This window comes from Acanthochromis polyacanthus, chromosome 23 (genome assembly GCF_021347895.1).
Source record: "Acanthochromis polyacanthus isolate Apoly-LR-REF ecotype Palm Island chromosome 23, KAUST_Apoly_ChrSc, whole genome shotgun sequence".
NCBI lineage: Eukaryota > Metazoa > Chordata > Actinopteri > Pomacentridae > Acanthochromis > Acanthochromis polyacanthus.
In genome coordinates this window covers 15,022,921-15,046,769 of record NC_067135.1, presented here as the reverse complement: position 1 = coordinate 15,046,769, position 23,849 = coordinate 15,022,921, and the positions used below count along the sequence as shown (strand labels likewise).

At 40.1% G+C, this 23,849-nt stretch overlaps 1 protein-coding gene across 1 annotated transcript in view; it reads left to right on the top strand.

The window, feature by feature from the left end:
• The window catches only part of svep1 (sushi, von Willebrand factor type A, EGF and pentraxin domain containing 1), a 102,134-nt gene that overhangs the window by 44,655 nt on the left and 33,630 nt on the right, over positions 1-23,849 (top strand). The window contains 10 exon segments of the mRNA XM_022200765.2: positions 4,950-5,108; positions 6,762-6,941; positions 9,719-9,898; positions 11,572-11,766; positions 15,311-15,429; positions 17,034-17,163; positions 18,881-18,988; positions 22,773-22,904; positions 23,287-23,478; positions 23,651-23,772. Of these exon segments, the coding sequence (XP_022056457.2) occupies positions 4,950-5,108; positions 6,762-6,941; positions 9,719-9,898; positions 11,572-11,766; positions 15,311-15,429; positions 17,034-17,163; positions 18,881-18,988; positions 22,773-22,904; positions 23,287-23,478; positions 23,651-23,772 (1,517 nt within the window).

The following is a 23,849-nucleotide window of genomic DNA, read 5'->3' as shown; positions in this document are numbered from 1 at the left end:
CGGCCATGTCTGCCAGTTTAAATGACTTAACTTCATATTAGGAGTAAGGACTTTAACAGATGAAGTGCACTGTGCTTGGTTTTGTCATTTTCTTTTCTTTTGGACTTCCTATTTAATCCTAAGAGAATGTATGCTTTATTTTTTTTATGAACTGCTAGTCTTTGTTTTCAGAGGTGAGCTTTGAACGTAATTCCATGAGTAATGAGGGCCAGTGTCAAACATAAGGAAACATTGCAGAAAACTGATGGAAGTTGTGCTTTTGTTGGGGGCTGTTTTTGCAGTTTAAGACACTTTGTGTGTGAATTTGTACAGCAGCAAGATGATGAATGTAGAGTTAACTAGTGTTTACTGCACAGAAAATATGACCTACAGTTGTGAGATAATTTAAATGTTTTTATGTTACTTTAGACAACAAGGAAAATATAGACTTTCACCAGCTATATTCTTTAAAAAGAGGCAGCGACTGAGAGAGTCATAGCCAGTCGCCACTTTCCAGGAATCATCAAGGAGCCCTGCCTTGCTAGAGAACCAGACATCCATTTTGATAACTGTGTTTATCTTATCTCCCTGCTTTCTCACAAAGATAATTCTTTGGTTCTCACAGCTTCCTTTATTAACCCCAAGAGACTGAATGCAACATATGTGTGTACCTGTGTGTTTCCAAATGCCCCTCTTAGGTCTAAATGGGTTAAAGCAGTATTTATTTACGAAAAGACACAGGATTGAACACACCGGCTAACTTTGAATGGCATGTCATTTAACTTCATTACTAGGATAAATCAAATGTTGTTCTAAGCTTAAATAAGCAGCTTGAGATCATAGAGACCCTCTCTTTCCTTTCCTAAGATCATTACCGGGTACAGTAGTCCTCTTTGACCAGCTGCTGTCCCTTCATATGGCTAGAGCCAGACACAGCAGGACCTTTCTGTTTTATGATCATCTGGCTGCTGACGGTCCACTTCCTCTCTAAATGAAGGGCGCAGCAGAGCTAACTTTGCAGCCATAGGCAATAAGAAGACGGAGCAAAAATGACTTACTTGGCTGCTGTGTATTTCAGATCAGCGCAGGGCCCAAGCACAATTAGTTTCAGTATGGGGTCTGTCTTTTGGCTCACGTCATGGAGCAGTGATACATTTTAAAGGAAATCCACACAGTTTGCTCCATGTTCAACTTCCAGCTTTTTCGTTTTATTTTAGATTCATGGCTGCTTGTTGTGTCATAATTTATTCCTTCCTGTTCGTCCGTCCTTCCTTCGTCCCGTTTCTTGCAGACAGAAGCCAGGTCTGGTTTTCCTACACTCTGTGTGTGGGTGTGTGTGTGTGTGTTGTACATGTGTGTGATCATGCATCTGTCTGTGTACATTTCTACCTGCCAGCCCACATGCGCTGCCAGGAATTGAAATTTTATATTTTTTCGATACAGTATTTCCACTGTTGCGCTCTGGGTGAGTTATTATTCACATTAAAAATAACTAGGCTTCCTGTAAACCTTAAATGAAGCTGTAAAACAGATTCCCAAAGATTTGCACAGCGGGGACACTTTGAGCTGTCGTTGGTCTTATGTAAGATGTGTCCTCTGAGTTTGAAAGACACTGAATGGGGAAGTTTCATCAGCTGCTTTTGTTATCAAATGAAAACAGCAGACAGACTGACTGAGACACCAACTGTCTGCACGGCAACAGGTATACCACATGGTTTTTCTGTATGTGCGTGTGTGTGTGTTTGATGTGGGTTACTGGGTGCGTTTCAGTGCCAGCAGCCGGTGCCTGCTTTACAGTCGGTTAACATCTTCTGGCTGACCTGCTGCAGCCGAGGGGGAGGGAGGGGACCAGAGAGCGAGTGTTGGGAGAGGCCGAGCTGGCATTGACTCAGCAGTGGAAATTCACACCTGGCCTCTGGCTTAGCGGCGAGTAAATGAGTTGTGAGGAATATTAGTACTGTGGATTCTCTGTTGCACCTACAGTACGGCTTATGATTGGAACTGCTGGCTGAATGTTTCTGTTTGAGATGTTACTAAACTGGAGACCTCTGAGCTGCTCTCATTGCTGTCATCGAGTTTCGCCTTAAAATGGGAATGAAGCTTGTCATTGTCTTAAGAATTAATTTGCAGTCTTGCTGCAAATAATAAAGTTTTTTGAATCTATCAGATGTCCCATGTGGATGCTTTTACATTTTTTTATTAAAAGCGTTTAAACGATGTGTGTGGGTGTGGAATGGAGAGAGTTTATGATTTTCTCATTTTAAGCACATGGCACCACATTAAACTGTCCGAAACTCCCTTCTCTCTGAAGCCTGTTTTGATTTGGATATGGCTGTCGTCAATATTGCGGATTTGTTTTTCCAATTAATGCGAACAGCTTTTGGATTTCCTTGAATAGACTGTGACGGGAATAACGCTGCAACAGCCAGGACTGAAATGACATCGGCTATATATTAACAGATTAACTTTATTTGATACTTATGTGACATGATTCTAATTGTATCAGTGTAATATATGGAACTACAGTGTCTGACAGCTGTCACAACCAGAGAACAGCAGTCTTATTTGAGCTCGGTCACACACATTAACCCTCGTGTCGTCCTGCGGGTCAAAATTGACCCGGTTTAAAGTTTGAAAATGTGGGAAAAATATATATATTTTCACAGTGAAACTTATGATGTTCACATTTTCAACATTTTTGGTAAATCTCAGAACATTTTTTGGTGGAAAAAAAAAAGAAATGTTTCAGAACAGTCGATTTTTGGTTGTTCTTAAAGAAAATAGTAGAAGTTTTACTGAAATGTATGTAAACACTTTAGATATTTTTTAGGATTCTTTGGAAGATTTTTAGTCAGTTTTTTGAAAATGTTAGAAGAATTTTCCTACCAAATTTGAGAGATTTTTAAAAAAAAAAAAAAACTCTTAAGGGAAACCTTTAAGGAATTATTGGAATTTTCTTCCAAAAGGTTTTGCAAATTTTCAGAAATTTGGGGATTTTTTTTTCTAAATTTTTGGATTTTATTCAGTCAAGGAAACAATATTTTTTGGTGCCTGTAAATGAAGACAACAGCAGAGTTTAGAGAAATTCATGTTATGTATGTGTGGATGCTGTAAATAATAGTATGAGAGAAGCAGATTATGTTGACAATGCAGGTGAAATGTCAATAATACCTTCACATTTGTTATCAAAAGAATTTCATTAAAAAAAACCCATAATATGCACATTCATAGGTTTATAATTTTAGTTTTAGGGGTCTACTTGAAAGTGTTTACATGCTATTAAAAACCCAAAATGTTATTTTTCTCATGCTCTACATTGTTGCTGCACCTCTTCCCATCCTCTGAAATGTTTTGTTTTAGCTCCATTTTAGCTCCCGTCTCTTTAAGATCCTCCACCTACGTAGACAAATCTGCTCAGATTTGTTACTTACCGGTATCCCAGATCTGTGACTATAATTAGAAGTCAAAAATGGTGAGTGCAAGGATGCTGCTCATTCTTTTTTTGCGTCCTTGCCAAACTAGCTACCAAGCAGGCATTATGCAGATGTTACATGGTGATGTAAACCAGTAACTAAAGAGAAGCCTGCACTTCTAATAGCACATTTTGAGCAATTAATGAGCAGTGTTTTTTTGTGGGACAGAATAACTCCCTTTGGCATGGACTTTGTAGGTTTAGCACATAGCAACAGAGTACACCGAAGTAAAGGGAACATCCAAAAAAGAAAGATATGGGTTCTTGAACTGTAGTTTAAACGTTCGGTAACCAAGCATTTCTACAGTAATTCCTGGGAGTGTTTTCTGAACTGGATGTGATGGAATGAGGATGTGATGGTAAAACAGCTGAGGTGAAACATGTATATTTGTAGTCATCAAAGATATCCTGGCTGTAATGTGTTTGAAAAGCTTCCTTCACAGTGGTTTGGAACGAAAACAGGACATAAGAAAATTGAGTTCGGGGAGCAACTGATAAAGCATTTTTTCCCGGCAAAGCACACCAATAATCACAGTGAATTATGGGAATTTCCAGCACAATAAATAGCTTGTGTGAAACTACCCGTGTAACAGCTGATAAGGGCTGCTGTCCCTGTTTCAGATAGTCATAATCTGATTTGTAGCGGTAATTAAAAGTGTTTAATCTGAATACATCAGAGACTTGTGAGATCATTGGATATCTTTGAATCAGATGCAAATTACATAACAGTGAATTGCATCTTTCATCAGATGATCTGGGAGTTATGAACAATTCCATGTGAAAGTAACCTTTAAGCCTCGATAAGACCCATATGATGGATTCAGTCATTCATTTTCACTCCTCTGCAAGTGATGCACTGCAACTGTTTTTGAGGAGTTGATTGATGGTGAATGAAGGAAAGCTGGAGGACCTTCATTTGACCCCTGCTTCTTCATCTTTACAGCATGTCCTCTGATCTAACTGAGGTGATCCTAATAGGAAACATACTGTATCCTGTCTGTGCGCATGCAGGTGATCAAAAGAGCTCTTATAATGTAGCCCATGTGCGCTTACTTGCAAAACATAGCTGGTTTTAGATGCTCATAAACCTTTCTTTGATTGTCTCTTTGTAATGAAAATGGTCCATGGCGTTCACTGCCATGGGACGGTTTTGCCTGCTTGGAATAATTAAGATGCTGAACTTGTCTTTTTTACCTAGCCCAGTGAGATCATTTTGTCATATTTGCCACATTTTCCGCCTCTACATGTCCAGACATGAATATAATCAGTCTCCTCATAAATCTGCAAAGTTGTTTTTCAGTTTCAGTCACGAAGCTCAGTAGTAGTGAGACAGTTTTTAATTTCAGCTAAATTTATATTTTATACACATCCATCCTTCAACTTTTCCAACCAGCTGTCTTTTTGTATCTTTTTTGTGCAGAATGGTTCATGTTTGTGTTGAGAAAATGTGGGATTGGTTTCTAACTGCGGTGTCCCTCCTGTTCTCTCTTTTTTGCAGCTTGTCCACCAGGCACCTATAAACCAGAGGGAACACCAGGAGGTCTGAGCACCTGCCTGTCATGTCCCGACTCCCAGCACACCTCGCAGCCTGGTAGCACCTCCGTGGACGACTGTGTCTGCAAGCCGGGCTACCAGCCGGTTGGCATGACCTGCCAGGGTGAGAGGACCTGATCTGTTCACCACACTATCAAATATATTTGATTTAGACCAAAGCTTTAACTTCCAGAAACTTGTGTTTGCTTTTTCAGAAACTTTCTGTTGCAGAGGAAACTTTAGAATGATGGGTTTGAACATGAGCAGTATTGATTCATAGTTGAAACATTACGGAAAAATCACCACGTAAACAATCTCAAAACACACCTTCACTCTAACAAGCACTCTTTGGGGATTGTGGCTTGAAAAACAAAAGGCTGCTTTTAGCCAGGCTAAAAAAGGAGAAACAACAGCTTGCTATTTTGATTCTGTTATTGCTGAGACACATTATACTTAGTCTGAGTGTTTTACTCAAACTGTAGGTGGAGAGTACGGACGCATTTCACCTCATAACGTGAAAGATTTTTTTGCAATAAAAAGATGTTTTTAATGTTTTACCAAGACACTTTCATGCTGTTTATTTTGTAGTAACGTGTTGTAACATTAATCTTTTATGTTAAGACTTGATACTGATTATTTTAGCTTCTTTCTTTGTCTTTCATATTGCATATTACAACAATTAAATTTTTTTTGATGACGCCTTTTAAGTAACTGCAACATAGTTTGAGTACAAGCTCCATTAATGGAAAGAAGATCCGTTTATTCTGCTTGAAATTAATGCTTTTGCTATCACACCATAACAGCACACAAGGTTTTGTCCAAAAGCTGCATAATGGACTATGAAGCAGAAGGGAAATTTTCTTTGAGTGACTAATTTGGTGTAACTTGCTTTACTTATCTACAATGTATCCTGTAAAGCAAACAGAAAAACAGTGACTCTCTTCAGACACAGCTTACCAGTGAATATTATCTGTTCTTTATCTTATTCTGCGCACTACAGTTCAGTCACTCGCAACTAACGTTGTTTTAGCTGTGTAGTCATCCATTTGGAACTCTCATTTTCAGGCCTTATGATGGGAAAATCTATCTGAAGGGTTTATACGTGTATAAACATGTTTTGTAAAGTAATAAACATGGTAGAGTTTGTTGCCAATAAGGACATTGGGTAAGAGCGGTGGAAATCATGAGGTTGTAAATGCAGTGATAAATCGATGGATAAGCTGGAACACAGACGGATGATTCCACAGAAGTTTAAGATTCAAGCGTCCAGTGTCACGAATCTGCTTCCAGTAATTTCATTGGCCCTCCCATTCCTTGAAGAATGAGCCAGTGATTTCCACACAGCAGTTCATCTGAAAACAATGGCGCCCATTAATCATCACTTTCAAACAGCATGTTGTACTTTCTCTTCCTGTCTCCGTGTAGATTGGGGATTAAAGTTTGACAACCTGTAATTTTCTGCTTTTATGCGTTCTAATTCTTTTTTTTTTTGTCAGGAAGATTAACTTTCCATTGTGTCCTAGGGGAAGATTTTGCTTCCTGGAGGCTTTCTCAGTATGTGTTTCACAGCATGTCAGTTTGTTTATTAGTTATATTTTAACATTTCAAAGTTTTTCTCTCTTCTCTTCTCTTCTCTTCTCTTCTCTTCTCTTCTCTTCTCTTCTCTTCTCTTCTCTTCTCTTCTCTTCTCTTCTCTTCTCTTCTCTTCTCTTCTCTTCTCTTCTCTTCTCTTCTCTTCTCTTCTCTTCTCTTCTCTTCTCTTCTCTTCTCTTCTCAGTGGTGTACTGTCCAGCGTTATCTCCTCCAGAAAATGGCTTTTTCATCCAGAATGTATGCAACAACCACTTCGATGCAGCCTGTGGCGTGCGATGCCAGCCGGGTTTTGACCCTCAGGGATCCAGCATTAGACTGTGCCAGGCTGACGGCACCTGGTCAGGTACACCAGCCAGCTGCAAAGGTGAGGAGGATGAAAAAAATGAAAATTATGACTGTTGAATGCATTAGTTTAAGCTGCCTTGAAACTTTTTCCCTGCTGAAAAATAATTTTGGAGCTCTCTCTTCAGTGCAGACCCACCAAAATGGTGGTGTTTCTCTACATAACTATTAAACACTGTGTCTGATTTGTTGATAGTCTTTCATAGCCAATCCTCAGTGCCAGTGCTGGAGAATGATCTCCTTGCACCATTATCATTCTGCTATACAGGAAAATAAAGGCCCTGGCTTGTTTATATTTCTTTAAACCATCCCAATGCCAGAATTTTGTTTAATGGAGCATTTGCAGAGCCACTCCAAATGTTATTAAAATGAGTATTTTACTAAAAGAACCAAGCAGGTCTGGCTGATTGCACGATCAGTATGTACTTGGAAGCTGTTGTTTCTCAGAGTGAATGGGGTTTTCAAAACACAGCAGATAGCAGAAGGGGAGTAGAAAGTTGCCTCAGATGACCAGGGGAAATGGGAGGCTTATATTTGAAGTCTGCATCCGCTGAGTCAGACTGATTTGCTGCTAATAGGGGCCTATATTTGTGAAATAGTGATAATGACCATTCCAGTTTTCTATTGTTTAGATAATCAGCTGACAAGGGCATAAGATTGAGCAAATCATCAAATGTTCATATTTGAGAAACTGGAGCCTTAAAATTTTTGTATTATTTTCTTTGAAATAAGACTAAAGTGACAAATCGGTTGCCATTAGCTGATTTCTCGACCATTTACTAATCAAATATTTCACTAGACCAGCCTAAATTATTGACTAATATAGGTTGTTTAAGCAAAGACCTTTAAGAAATCGATGAAGTTCATACCAAGCATGATGAGATATCTAGTCTATAAAATAATGATGGTAAAGGAGGGGGAGTCTTTGAATTTCTACAATCACCTCCAGATTCTCTGCACTGTCTTCTTATTTTAAAAAAACTGAGCTGTAAACAATGAAGCTAAATTACATCCGTTGGGAAAGTAATTGCAGAAATCTGAAAGGCTGATAAGAACTGATGTAGTACTGTCTGTGGTGTAGTAATGAATTGATACAGATGTGATGTTGCTCTTTAGTGCAGCTTTGTAATTAAATGTGTTGATGCTGGTACACAATCAGTGTTTGTAATAATTCTAATAATGTCACCAAAATCCAAGTGTAAGTTTTTACAACTAAAAATGGTCTGAAAAGGCAAACTGTGGCATCAAACAGAGTCTCTGATGCTAATTTATCTTCTTAAGAATGTAAAACAACTATTTTCAGGATTTACAAGCTAAGTAAGAGATAAAAGACAAATAATCTTAAAACAAGATTAATAATCTTAAAAATTCTGCTCTTGCATAGTAAATTATTCTCAAAACAAGATCAAAAAGACTTTTTGGCTAGACATAAGGTTATAAGTCTAGGTTAGACAGTTAGTTTTTGCAGTGTACAGCATGAATGTAAGGAGGTTGCTGCTTTTCAGCCCACTTATTACATTCAAACATTCACGCTTGTGTCATCATTCAATTCCTCATTTAACTACAGGGCATTCATCAAAGCCTTTCAAGCCTGCTGCCGCTGCTCTGATATCTGCAAGCCTTCATGAACATTTATGTAGCACTAAGTCAACTTATCAGGATAAAGAATATGACTTGATCTGTTTTACTGATTCGCTGAGAGTCCTGTAAAAGTTGGGCCAGTGGGAGTCAGTGTGACAGCATGTAGAGTTTACCAGCCATAGATTGAGATCATATGTGTTTAGACTGAACGAGGAATCAACTTTTACTGCGAGACTACCGCTTTTTGCCACTCCAGATGTGGAGAGGAAGAAAGTTAAGGAGGATTCAATTAAAGGCAGAGTTCAAGGAGGGAAGAAGGAGAGGAACGACAGAAGGTTATACGGAAGGAAGTGTGAGGGAGTTCAAAAAGCGTAACGGAAAGAAGGAAAGGAAGAGGGAGCTGTAGAGGTCAAGAGATTAATGAGGAAAATGCCAGTTTTAACAGAAAGGAAGCAACAGTGTGACTCATAGAAATACCAAGACACTGAATACTAAAGGGTGTGTGTGGAAGATTTATAGCATGTGGCTTTGGGTATATATTTTCTAAGTGTGTGTGCATATGTCTGCTTGTATGTGTTACAGTTAGTCTAGTCTTTGCCACATTCTGCAGGACCTCCCTGCTAGTTAAGCCCTGAGGGAGGGGGTCTCCTCTGAACTGTCTGTCTATCTGAGGGTGGTGATGAGAAATAACACACTGCACACCCTTTTCTAGACCTCAGCGTAACTCAGAACAGACACACACCAGGATTTTTACTTCTATTTCACAGGGGACTTTCACAGTTTGGGTTAAATGATAGGCCCCCAGTTAGAGCAAAAGATGATATAGTGCTGTGCATTCTTTGCAGTTTATTGCTGCTTTTTCCTCCTCTTGTGACTTATATAGGGGACCTGTATTTATTGGTTGCATTCATTTTCAGCATTTACAAACAGACTATATTAATAACAAAATAATTTATATTTGTTTACGTCATCTTGGACAAGCACGTGCAGTCTATTTGCATGATTGTCACTTTAATGGCCACACAAACTTTTAAAACATTTAAAAAGATGTTTCTGAAATACTCAAAAGTGCTTGCAGGAAATGAAACCTTACACACTAGATGGAGTCGAAAAAATAAACTGCAACAACACAAGACACGGATCCAGTTAAATGTAACAATAAATACGCCAGTTTTTGCTGGTTTGGATTCCCATGTTTATTTTCTTCTTTCTTTCCAGTACGCTCCTGTCCGCCTCTCTCTCGACCTCAGCATGGCTTCCTGAGGTGCAGCGACGGCGGCGCCTCCTACAGGGCGGAGTGTCAGGTGGGCTGCGATCGAGGCTACAGATTGGAGGGAGACTCCAGACTCACCTGTCAAGCGAGCTCCCAGTGGAGTGGACCGCAACCTCGGTGTGTGGGTAAGCCTTAACTCTGCTGCCAACCACCGTCTCACACTAGAAAAAAACAGAAAGATGGAGAAAAACACGGGTATAAAGTGCTCTTTTGGTTAGTCTTTTGAACATTTTTGTGACTTCAGTGACATTTTTTGAGCTCATATCTGAAAGCAAAGTCGAAAAATTCTAAAAAGATGTAAGAAAAAATTGAAAAAGACGCTTTGAAACATTAGACATAACACGCTGTGTAATCAGTTATTTTGCAATCATTTATTCAGGTCATACATGTCTTTCTTTTGACAATAGACTCATTAATAGCAAATTATTAAGTCACACCTTCATTCAAAGTTTTGTGGTTCCCCCACCTGTGGCGTTATATTACATATTACTTGGATTTAACTGTGAACTCCTGTGATTTATTTTGCATCAGCCTACCTCAACTTGTCTGGCTAAAAAACAAACGCTGAAAGATAATTTATCAAATGAGTGACCCTGAAATAACACATGATCCAGGTGTTTCTGTGTAAAACCATGTGGTTTTGCACACATATGTAAACACACATGAGAACACCTACTCACACATGCATACTGGTAAAACATATGGTGTGTGTTTGCACGGAGAGCCGCTACATCACCCAGAGAAAGACGCATCTGCTTTCTCATAGCAAAGTCACCACATATACACAACACATGCACACAAAGTTACCCACACACTTCAGAACTGATCGTTAAGTTAAAATAGTTGCACACACTCATGGCTGCCACAGAGAGCACTCAGGTCAGGCACACAAACACACAAAAAAGGGACAGTGTGAGAGTGTTTAGCCGCAAACCTCCGGCCTCACCGCTCCGGCCTGCTCTGACTCACTTCCAACCAACCAGCTAGCTGTGCTATTTAAAACTCCCCAGCATTTTGCTTCCGGAAAACTCTCCCTCTGTTTATCAATAAGTACCATCTCTGCTGCCGTGCGCTGACGGAGCTGCAGCTTGTTTGTTTGACCAGCTCAGCCTTTCCCCACAGACTGTCGTTACTTCTTTAACGCAGCTAAGAGGGTCTTGTGGGCGGCTGTTGTAGCTGAGTGGTTTGTTTTAGTGTTTGTTTGCACTGTGGTGAAAGAGGATCTCCTCGGCTGCCCCGAGAGGATGCTGAGATATTTTTTCATGCGATTGAAATCTCCCATGTTGGATATCCTTGCGAGTGAGTTTTCCCTTTATAGCTTCTACAACCAGAGCCAATGAAACATGAGTTAAGGAAGGAGAGGCTGGAAATGAGAATCATCTATCCATCACAAAGTAAAAGCTGCTCTAGCTGGGTGCCTCTAAAAGTGCATAAAAAGCTTCCAGTGTGTGAGTCCTGTGGTCAGTGCTTTCTTGGGTTGATTTCCAACCTAATGTTTTTGTTTTTGTGCCAGTTTTGGATACACAGTCATTGAGAATAGCTTTATTGTTGGCATTTATGGTGGAGTCAGCTCAAAGTAAGATTTTATCATGCAGAAAACACGCTTTCCAAGTCTTTTTTTCAGTTCATACTTGATCAGATTTACTAAAAAAGCCTTTCAACAATTTTTGATAATGAACAAAAGCCAAAAAAAGACATAGGATGTGAGGCACACTTATATACAAATTATTGTTTGGCAACAAAATGAACTTTGTCTCACATCAGATTAATCTCTGTGTGTGACATTCTCTCTCCCCAGAGGTGCGTTGTCCCCCCATCGTGGCCCAAAAGAACATCTTGCTGTCGCCCCCTGCCTGTGGGAAGAGGGCAGTGTCGCCGGGCTTCGTTTGCCTGCTCAGCTGTCGTCAAGGTTACAGTCTCCAGGGGAACAGGAAGGCGGTGTGCCTGGGCTCTGGGAACTGGACCGCTAACGTCCATAAAGCTGTCTGTACAGGTAACGCGCTGTATGTGTTTCTGTCTGGAGAGAAAATTGATCTTTTCTGTACTGCAGTGCTGAGGTCAGAGGTCGCGGCTGTATGAGCTGTAAATTAGCTTCAGGGTTGTTACAAGAGCATGAATTATACTGAGGTCAAGTCGCTACGGGGAAGTGGAGGTTGGATGATGGAGATTAGGTTAGAATGGGACAGTTTTTCCATCTATTAGCTTGATGATAAAGGAGTAGTAACATTTTGGGAAATACATACATTCACAAGGTTTTCAGGAGTCAAAATGATCTTATATCTGTAACCTGAGTATGAAGTGATAAGTGTTGCATGAAGACCAAAAACAGCTTGGTATACTCTATCTAGATTTCAGAAATACAGTAAGTAACCCCCCAAAAGCCCAGTGATTTGCTTTTATTTTTATGTGCGACCGTTCTGTTCTTTTGGACAAATACAAAAAAAGTAGAAACTTGATCCGTAGTTATGCCCGCCTTATTCAGCTATAAGTGTTTTGCCAACCAGGCTTCAACCCTAAAGTAGGTAGTTTGCAAGTTCAGTACATTTAACTGGCTCAGCAATTAATTTTAAAGCCAATGCCACTTGTAACATATAGGCTTATTTGCAGCTCAGAAAGATGGGGTTTTGTTAAAAACACAGAAAAAGAAAGATACAGAATATGTGGTGAAAGAGGAAGATATAACAAGAAAACAGCAGGAAACTTGGAGGGAGAATTTTTCCATTCTCCATTCCCCGTCTCTGCGTTTCCCTCTGCTTTGTGAAGGGTGAGAACGGTGCTAGCCCCTTTTTGAAGCAGACCTCGGGTCACTAACTCAAACCATACCATGTCCGAGCTCCGGTGTCCCTCCCTTGGAGTCCAACTGGGCTCTGGAGATCATTATAATGGACTGCAGTGCTCCAGATGCCTCGCAGGTGAAACAGGTGGTGCAGAGCAGCTTCGCCTGCCTCCCCCCGAATGTCCTCAGTCCCCTCGTTTCCTCATGGAGAAAGTTTGCTAATGAAGGAGCTGCTGTCGTTAAGGAGAGGAAGAGGTGCTATAAAGATGAAAACGAATTGAGAGGTAAGGCAGACAGGAGGTGAGACGGGTGGATGAGTCATCTGTAGGTGTTTTATTATGGTATAGCAGAGAGAAGATGAGTTTTTCTCATCCAGTCAGGCATAAATGAGCTGAGGTAGAAGGAAAAAATGGATATTAAAAAGAAAATGTAGATGAGCTAGAAAGAATAATGAGGAGCTGCAAATGGACGGCACAAAAAGAGGAGATGAAGAAAGTGAAAGCTGTTACGAAGTTGAGGGTGCTCTTCTAAAGCTTCTGGCCTTTTTCGACTCCCACTTAATTTTGATGACACCCAGAGTGAAATATGCTGGCCTTGTTATAAAGATGAATGAAGCCAAATGGAGTTAAGTGTGTTCATGTTTAGCAGAGATGGATGCCTAAGTGGATGGGTCATCAGGTCCAGATGGGAGCAGCTCTCTTACACAACACAACAGGCATGACCACTGCCGATCGATGGGAGACTTGACGCTTGGAGTCTCAACTTGTTTACTGCAGGCTTGAACTGAGTTGACCTGAGCTGTGCTGGCTTTGCAATATTCCAACATGCTGTTTTAAGAATGAGACAAAGGAAGAAAATGTTTCATCCAAAGAGCCATAGTGGCTCCAATTTTCTAATAGGTGGATTGTTGAAGTTTTTACTTCATATTGAAAGGGCTTTAGCTGTTTCCTGCTGGAACAAATGGACTTTCTCAAGGGCAAGTCAATTATAATCAGAGTGAGACTGTTCAAAATTCACTGCAGTTAAGGCGTGCTTGTAAAAGACATAACAGAAACAACTGTGTTATGAGGTTTTTGTTAATTCTAGTATATTATAATAAACATGTTGGTATTGAACCTGGGCAAACAGCAGGAGTGAGCTTGGAGCAGAGTTGCTGCTTCTTCACGTTGAAAGCAAGATGTTCATGTAACTCATTAGCATGCCTCCAGGGAGCCTTACTGTGGAGGTGTTCTGGGGTTAACTGATTATTGGCCAACTATTGGATTTGATATTTTGTATTTTTTAGACTATTAGTATAATTTATTTAATTTCTTTGCAGATTCCAGATAAAGTAATTAATTTAAAAATGCATTAGTTTATTCTTAGGCACCATTCTGTGATCTCGAGCAATGTCCCTCTCACAGCACCTGTAGATTTAATTAGATACATAGATAGTCAGTCTTATTGATTACCTGCATTCATGTCAGCCCTGAAAAAAACATATCGATCAACACCTAGACGAGACTCTATAACTTGCTTGGAGGGATTACGTATCTCATCTGGCCTGGGAACACTAAAGGATATCCCACGAGTAACTGTAAAACGTTGTTAAAGAGAGCAGCGTCTGGAAAGACCTCCTCAGCCTGCTGCCATTGCTCCCTCAGAGGAAAATGGATGGATGGATGGATATACCTGCTGTTATGTATGTGAGGTTTTCTCCGTACGGCTGTCTTCAAAGGTGCCCACAAACAGATCGATTACTCAAAACAAGAGAACTGTTCGACAGCCTCAGACTTTCGTGACAAAATTTGCTTCTCTAACTTTTTCTGTTTTGTTCTAATGCCTCACAGACGTGATCTGCCTCATAAAATGGATGTTTTGCACGTTACACTGTGAGGTATTTGGGGAAACTAAAAGGGGATCTTTACTTCCAACATGTAACCAATAAATGATTCGGACTGGAGTGTAGAAAGTGCAACATCAGTGTACTTAAAGAACTATTTTTTGCATCCAATCCATGTTTATTTTATCTTGACTTCAATAAGTTAAAGGGTCAGAAAATTAAACATGAATGAAAGGACGATAATAATTAGCACAAGGAGCTGGTCAGGTCAGTCTTTTCCAGTATTTTGAAAATATTGCATCTTTAACTTGCAGTCATGACAGCTTATTTTTCTTGTAGTAACCAGGGCTATTGATAGTTAGGGTAAAGCCTCAGATGGAAATCAAAGAGAAAGAAGACCATGACTGCAACTCTTTACCCCTCATTTTCACTTAAACTTTACAGTGTAATTTCAGAGTAATTCATGTAACTTCTGTAGTCTACAACAATCTTTTTTACACTTGAACTTGGTCTCAACATGAAGCTTATGTTTCAAGACTGTTTCAGTAATGTTGGGATATTCTGTTTTCTGATTTTAAAGACCTGAAAGTTTGTCTTGTCTGTATGTCAAACCATGAAGTTTTTTTTTTTCTTCTGTTAGTCTGTGGTCTTTATGGTTGTGGCCTGATGTTGAGCTAATGCACGGCGAGAGAAAAGGAACCATCACAGCCGTATATGAATGAAACCTCAGTGGAGTGTTGAAACACAAACATTTGTGCCCTCTCTCTCTCTCTTTGACTGAGTAATGTTAAGTAATAAATATGATTAAAGACGTCAAAGGTCAGATGACGGGACACACGAAAGTCAGTGTGTGTGTGTGCGGGACGTGATGTGGTTTGCAATATTTTGCTTTAATGTAAACTGATTCAATCTGATCTTTTATTTTCTCTCTGTTTTTAGATGCTGAGCCACCGTGGCTCCAGTGCCCAACAGATATTGTTGCAGAGACGGATGAGCGACGCGGCACCGCCAACGTCAGCTGGGACGTCCCAGCAGCCACTGACAACTCTAAAGAAGAGGTTAGATATTTAAGAAAACCTGCTATTCCTGACTAATCAGAAACTGGAGTTTTTGCTGGATAAATAATGTGTCAGATATGCATGTTGTTAAATTTTATGTATCTCATTGATCAATAACTAATCTTATCAGGAAACAAATATTTGTATTATGGAAATGACTTAAGGTAGCCTAGCCATGCTACACCCATGTTTCTGACGGCACAAGGGTCTAGGGAAGCTCGACAGGGAGGGAGGCGGGCTAAAAGGTTGTCTATCAAATCCCTCTGCAGCAATTTGGTAGGTATACAACCAATCAACGCAACGAATAGGCTGACGTAGTTCCGAGAGCACCGGCGGATTGTGGCTAAATCCCATTAGCTTCCCAACCAGCGGAGCCGCGGAGCCAACTGGTATATTAAGGATTTGCCATACCCGTCGGCATAAGTCCAAATACGTCTTTCTTCTCAATGAAACACTTCAGTGCCGTCCTTTGTTTATCTTTCAAGTTGAATTTTAGCTTCAAATCTTTAAGGGCTGTGGCCAAAGCCGAGTCGAAAGATAACCGTTTATTGTGCGCCGGTTGTTTCTGTCAGAATCGTCGCGCCTCTGTCGTCACTTAGTTACGCCCGCCTTCTGACTCTACACTTCATGGTGATTGGTCCGGCCAGTTTTAGGAGAATCCAGCCTCGAGCCTTATGGAGGGTAACTAGACCCACCCTGGCAGAGAATTAAATTCGTTGCCGTGGGTTGTCTAGCGCGGCCAGGCTAGACTTAAGGGTCTTTACCACCAGTTTTGAACTGATTTAATGTAAATATTTACTCACAAGCACATACTATTCTGTCCGTCTAATACATATGCCATATGACATACTTTTTTGTACTGTGGGATTAACTGTGCAAGTTATAGTTTTATATATTTAGCAGTTAGTCAATAATATTTTGCAAGAAATTAGTGCTGTGTTTTATGCACATTTTCACTCATCAGTTTGGGAAAAGTATGTAGAAACTGCAAAAACTTCCCCACTTTTCCAACAAAGTTTTAGAGTTGAAGAGTCAGTATTCTTCGTGGGAGATGGAAGCACCTTTTCTGAATAAGTTCTGACTGTCCTCTAGCGAACATTTGCCTCACATGACTGATTCAGATGTTTCCACTTCTTTTGTTGTTTTCATCTCTGGACAGCATGAAACATGGTCGATACCAGCTGACATGAAAGAATAATTACGACTTTCCTGACTGAAAACAGTTTCTGAAGACTTCTTTCCATTTTTCTCTTGTAGATGGCCAGAGTTTGTTTCTAATTCATCTTTGAGGTTTTTTATTGGCAAACACCTGCCAACTGCAGTTATGACTTTTTCTACTCTGTTTATTGAAACCACATGTAACATAGCATATACCACCACCACCATTAAACGCATATATTATTTTTGTTGGGGACATTTCAAAAGGTTGCTTTCAATTCATCCTATGTTATATAGAAGCACAGCTACTGTAGTCACGAACCTAAATGAAGAAATAGCATTTTACCTTGTAGATGGAAGTCCAGCTTCTCTCATTGCTGCTCTTTGCATGAAGTCCAGTTTTGACTCTCTTCTTCTTCACGTTTTACTTTGTCTCCCTCGTCCAGGTGGTGGTGCAGGTTAAACCAGTCTACAGTCCTCCCCAGCTGTTACCCATCGGAAGGGAAGCCATTACCTACATTGCGACGGACCGCTCTGGGAACCAGGCCAACTGCTCCTTTACAGTCACTGTCATCGGTGAGCTCATCCTTCTGGGGACCGCATCAAAGCAAACAATAGATGCTGCATGTGGCCTATGGCACACCTCCAATGGCACATTTCAGACCGGGAGAGATCTGACCGAGATTTTGTGTTGTTTTTGGATGACGGTTCTGTTCTTTCCTGGATAAAATAAATTACCATTTAATTAAAATGTAGAGTGAAATGGATGCAAAGACAGAAACATTTGCAGGATGAATATTTCAGACTTTGCAGCTGGCCTGTTGTAGTATCTGCCCTTTTGCTGTGTCCCTGGGTCAAAGAGTGAAGGAGCTGAAAGCAGCACAAATATTACACTCATTTCCGAATATTTTAAAAGACGCTGTAATCACACGAACATTTTACACATGGTGTCTTTAAAGAGTTGGAATCATGAATTAACCTTATCTGACTCTAGACAACACCTGAACTGCAGTGCAGACACATTTATACCGTTCAGTGTTGATGAAGCAGTTTCTATAGGACATAACGCATATAACCCAAGAAATTTTTACAAAACAGAAACCGCTGATAATGAGTAACATTATCATTATAGCCAACACTGTGATGTTGAATGAAGACATTTGAGTTATCAAACTTTGCACTGAAATGTAAATTACAATATAAAATCACAGATTCAAAATTTTTTTTAAATGAAAATAGAGTAAGGGATTCCAATTAAATACATTTTTTGTTAAATTTAGAAACAGTCTTCTTCTGCTAATCCTTTATGCTGTGTATTTGCTTGTCTTTTTTGTTTTTTTTGTGGCTCAGCCAGATCCACAATAATCCAACGTGTTCTTTATGCATGTGCACAAAAGCAAAAGAGAAGGCACTATCTAAACATGCTAACTAGCTAAAGATCAACAATCTTTCCCCAGAGTCATAGAGTCCACTTGTATCTGCAACTTCAGGCTGAGTTGAAACTTATCTGAACATGTGTATTAATTTCCAGTGTGACTGTAGAAAAAGAGCTCATATTTTTAACAATAAGTTGACAATCTTGCACGCTGCAGAGTGAGCTTGTTTTTAGCCAACAGACTCTGTCGGTCTGTGAGGTCCAAACTTGCAGCGTCTCAGTTACAGGACAGCCTCTTTATCCATCAGCGCAGACTCTACCACCTGTTTGTTTGTCACATAATCTGCCTGTGCCGTGCTGCAGCTTTTTCCTGCATTTCAGGGTAAAATTTGAATTTAATTGACACGCTCACCACTAAGGAAGTCCCTTTGCCCCAGCAGGTGCCAAACACTCTTGCTGCAGGGAGTGAAAAACGGGGGTGTCCCATGTCAGACGCTCAATAATCACTGCAGTCAGGGGGAAAAACCTCAAGCATGGTAGCCGTGAACATTTCCATATGTTATTATGGAGGTGGAACGTTGTGGTTTTTTATTAGAGACATGTGTTTAACGAGTGCCCTCTGACATTCTTTGCTGCTACATCCAAAAAGTCACATCACAGTATAGCATTCTGCTCCCAACTGTGTTATTCTAGCATCATTATAATCTGTTCCAGTCTTTTCTAGTGGTTGTGTTTTTGCTAAAACTGTCCCATGCTTTATAACCAAGACATGATTGAGTTTGCAGTCTGATATCTTTGGCTGCTGGGGACTGATAAATCACTGCTGTTAATAATCATAAATGTGCTGTTTTGATCGTTTTTTTTCTGTGTCTGGTCAACAGGAAATACATCTATTATCCGCCTTATATCTCTTTCTAGATACGGAGCCTCCATTCATTGACAGGTGCAGGTCGCCGCCAGCAGTCCAGGCCACGAACACGGAGACGCCAGTCGTTTGGGAGGTGCCACAGTTTTCCGACAACTCAGGTATGTCTGGGGGCTGTCTCCATAGATGGTTTATTCTTTTGCAACTCTGTTCCACTCTGCTCCACCCTCTGTCTCCACCGATGATGGTTAAACAGGATCTTTTCCGATGGGTGATTGGAAAAAGGGGATCAGGAGAGAGCTGGGTGTATGAATAATGGCGAGAAAGCCTGGACATAGAGGATGGATTGTAACTGTGTGCGTGGATGCCTCGTTTGTGCGCCTGTGTTGAAGAGAAAGATGGAGAATCTCTGGTGGACAGATGAAGCTGTTACAGTGTCTGCTAAGGTCATTAATGCTAAAACAGACGGAGGCAGTGCAGAGAAGCAGGTGTTATTGCTATGAAAAATGGACTTTTGTGGGAATGTGCGCTCATTCCATTCATTTTTCTCACAGTCATTTGTGTAATTATGTGAACACACGTATTTCTTGACTCTCTGAGTGAAGTGTTTTTGACTTGCTTGTCAAGCTTTTATTTAGTTTTAATCAGAATGACTGCTGTTGTACACAATAGGATTGGACATTAATCATTGTCTTGGTAAAGCTGACACTGCAGGCAGTACGCCCACTGAAAATTTTTTAATTTAGAGTATTTAAACTCAGTCTAAATGACAAGTATAAAGCACATTTCAGCTCCCCATTTAAAATATCATATAAACACAGAAGTATTAGTAGGAAGATGTACATCAAAATCTGAAATTCCATGTAAACGCGAAATGTAACGATATGAATAAGGCAGTTTTAGGTAAACTTTGTGTACTATGATGAATTTGTGATTCCAGCAGGAGAAATATCTTTTGGTTCTTCACAACACCACAGTTCAAAACCCCGTTGCCGGTTTTGTTGTGACCTGGAGGCCAGCAACTGTCATGTTTTCTGCATCTGCACCAAACTAAATCGTTTCTGAGACCATGTCAATGCAACCATAAAAGATGTTATAGGGTATGTCATCCCAAAGAACCACACTGTGATTTATGCAGGAAATACTCAGCAGGCTAATAAAAGAGGTGACACCTGGAAAAAAACTGCACAGAATGAGGAAAAAAAGCTGGAAGAATAAAATGGTGTGAAAGTGACCCTCTGGGAAAAGAGCAAGGGTTTGGAAATGGGTGTCTACCTGCTGAAAGTGACAGGAAATATTTAGGACAGGAATTAGGAAAAGTGGTTAATTTACTAAACATTTTGCTAGAAAGCACTATGTGTTTATATTTACGTCTTAGTAGCCCTCAATCACTGTTTATTCAGCATTACTGTATTTGTAGTAATGTTTTTTTTCCACATCTGAGTATATAGATTGTTTATAAATTCATTTATAAGCAGGATTTTGATGATTAAACAAGTGTTTGACTTACATTGACTTACTTATTCGTAGAAATACAAAATGCTTTTTATTTTTATACCCGTTTTATATAAAAAATTTTCAGGAGCGTCTGTCAGATTAGAGCATTGTCCAATTGATATTTTGTGAAACAGGCCTCTCATAAATCGTGTTTTCAGTAGCTCAGAGATTTTTTTAAACACTTTCCCTAAAGTAAAGATTAAAAACTCCTGCGGTTCAGCTTCTGCAGTTTGAAGGCCTCCACAAACAACTAACTGAGATTCTTCTTCCATGTAGAAAAATATCTGTATTCGTGTGTTCAAGGCTTCGCATAGATAAAAAATACAAACTGCAAGCCCTCACCTACGCTGTTTGTACCGAACAGTATTTTCCACTAAAGATGCACTGTTATTTATCCAATGCACCTTGACAGAAGTAAAAGCATTTTCTTCTTCAAGGGCAGTTTTAGAGGTAATAAAGCTGTGATTGGCTCCTACAGGCTGTTGTGAACATTTTTATGAGCTACCACTTCAGACTAATCTTGCTATAAAGGAATATATGAAGGTCGCTCTGCCAAATAGTCTAAATATCGTAGAGTTAGACGGTTTTCTTTTGGCCCTCTAGCTGTACCCAAACAGCCAGGGTGGTGACAGACAACAAACCAGACTTCTTCAGTGTTCCAGCCCACAGCGAGCGCCATACAATCTACTTATTCTGGCTGCGCACATAAATAACACCACCAGTGTTCACATGTGCATTTATGCATTCACAAACACAGCCCCCAAACTTCACGTCTCACTCACTGAAAACCCCAAATGATCGTTCCCCACCTGTCTGCAGAGGTGCACCCCCATCGAACACACACTCTGACACACACACACCCGTTCATACGCATACACTGTAATAACAGGCTGCTGCGGCTGCTTCGGGTCCACACGACGTCAGCCCAGCGCTGCTTCGACGTCAGTGTTTTGTTTTTCCAGGCCCACACCCTGATGCCAGCTCTATATATAGTCATGAGTCTGTAGACACACATGTACAAACAGACACACACACACACACACACACACACACACACACACACACACACACACACACACACAGAGGCTAAATATAAAGGGAGACTCCAGCAGGCCAGACGTGTGTCAGCCCTGTTGGAACGACGTCGCTGCTGTTAATGGATTGGAGTTAAACGAAAGGTCAATCACTCACTTTCCCTTCTTTTATTTTAATTCCATCTTTGTCTCTCACACTTATTGCAGATGTTTCCATTGTTCCTTGTCCACAACCTGTGTGTCAGCCCACAGACACGTAGCAACACACTCGTCTCATCACAGCTGCCTTTCCCCACGCTCTATCCATCAGCTCTGCAATTCACTTCTTTTTAATCCATCCAGACTGAATTTTCCTCTTCAGTCCCCAGAGCCGATTTTTTTTTTTTTCTGCTGCCATGTGATGCCCAGACACACCATTCCTATGTCAACATATCTTTGTTTAACATAACTGCTATGGTTTACTAAGAGTGACTCATTTAGTCCTGGAAGATCAAGCAAAGACAAGACTGCCCTCTGCAGGATCAGTAGATATAAACCAGTCAGGTTTGTTTGTAGAGCACATTTTAAAGCAACCACAGTACTGTAAATGTTATAAAACGGGCCGCAACAAAAATAAGTGCCAGAAAGAAAACGAGACAGAATAGAATGACAACTTGTCAGATCATATTCTAAAAACATAAATGATGCAAATAAGACCACCAGAAGGCACTGAAAACGTAAATGTCTTGAGATTTTTCTGAAAAATTTCAATGAAAGATGAAAGTTTAATTCAATGGGGAATGCTGCTCCAAAGTTTTTGAGCTGCCACGCAAAGGTGGGGTCTTCATTACCCATAAGCCTCAATTATGGAAGAGTTAAAAGTGTTTTTTGTGAGCATTTTAGTGGCGTAGAGGTAGATGAACATGCATACTTTATGAATTAATACAAGAGCTGTAGCATCCTGTGTATATTTCACAGCTCTAACACTTTTGAGTGAAGATGAAGATTCTTAATTTGAAAAAAATAAATTAATGAGCTAGATATGAGTGAGAAAAGGAAATAGTTTCAGTTTATATATTCATTGATTTAGGAGATTCGTTTGACTGTATTTTTCTCCTTAGAAATACGCAACTTCACTTTTTTTGGACAGTATGTCTGATGATGCACACAAAAACGTTAGTGTTATTGTCTTTTGTAGATTAAAGAAAATATTCATTAATAAATAAATCTGGCTTTCATTTTAGTCTGTGTTAGATCTGCAGTAGGTATAAACATCGGTACGTTGCTCATCAAAAGTACTGCATGTAATGCCTTGTTTTACATTTAAGGTAATGATCCTATTTTACGATCAGAGCACTATGATGGATCTACAATAGTATAAGTTGTTGTATTTGTGTGACTAACTGGTGTGTTCTGTGTTTGTTTTCCCTCTCAGGTGGTCGCCTCACTGTAACCAGTAGCCATAGTCCAGGCTCTCTGTTCCCAGTAGGAGAGACGCTGGTCCAGTACACTGCTACTGATGCAGCAGGAAACAGCCGCACATGCAACCTTACTGTGTCTGTGCAAGGTATCATAGTGACACATTCATCATTAAATCCTGTGGAAATGTTTCACATCTTCATTAATTAATGCCGCATGTTAATAATATACATCCTTTATTTACTCTGTTCATCAAGGATGTGCTTTTTTGGATGTCGTTTTGCTGTATTTTTACCCTGAAGATTAACTACAAAATACATGCTGAATAAAATATGAACCAATGTGTGTTGATAGTTTGTGTCGTCTGGAGGCAAATCAAATGAAACAATACTTGCAATAATTCTAACGTATTAAAATGTATTTGCAAGATGTGTATACTATATTTCCATTATAGATTTATTCTGTGCTGGGTAATGATATTTCCAAATGCTGTCCTCTAACTTGCAAGTGTTTTATTTTTGTTTGCAAAGGAACAACTTGTGAACAGCCGTATGTCCCAGTGAATGGAGACTTCATCTGCACTGAGGAGGAGGAGGGAGTTAACTGCACTCTGCACTGTAAGGACGGTTATAGCTTCACTCAGGATGCGGTCCACAGCTACTTCTGCGCCTACAACGGTGTGTGGGAGCCTCCCTACTCTTCGGACAGACCAGACTGCTCTTGTAAGTGCTGCACAAGTTATTCTGAAACCACATTTGAAAGATTAATTGTGTACATTAAGATGTTTCTACATGCACACATACATTTAGGATTCCCACTTGATGTTTTTGCACAATTTTCGATTGTTAAAAAGACAAACATGAAGCTAAAGACTGTCATTTTTCTCCTCCCCAGTGAACCGAATAGCAAACAATGGGTTTAAGCCCTTTGAGATGCTGTTTAAAGCATCTCGCTGTGATGATGTGGACCTGGTCAAGTCTTTTGCTGGGGAGTTCAACACCAAACTGGGAGGAATGGTGAGGACCTGTATATTCACACACACACACACACACACACACACACACACACACACACACACACACACTGATTAGCT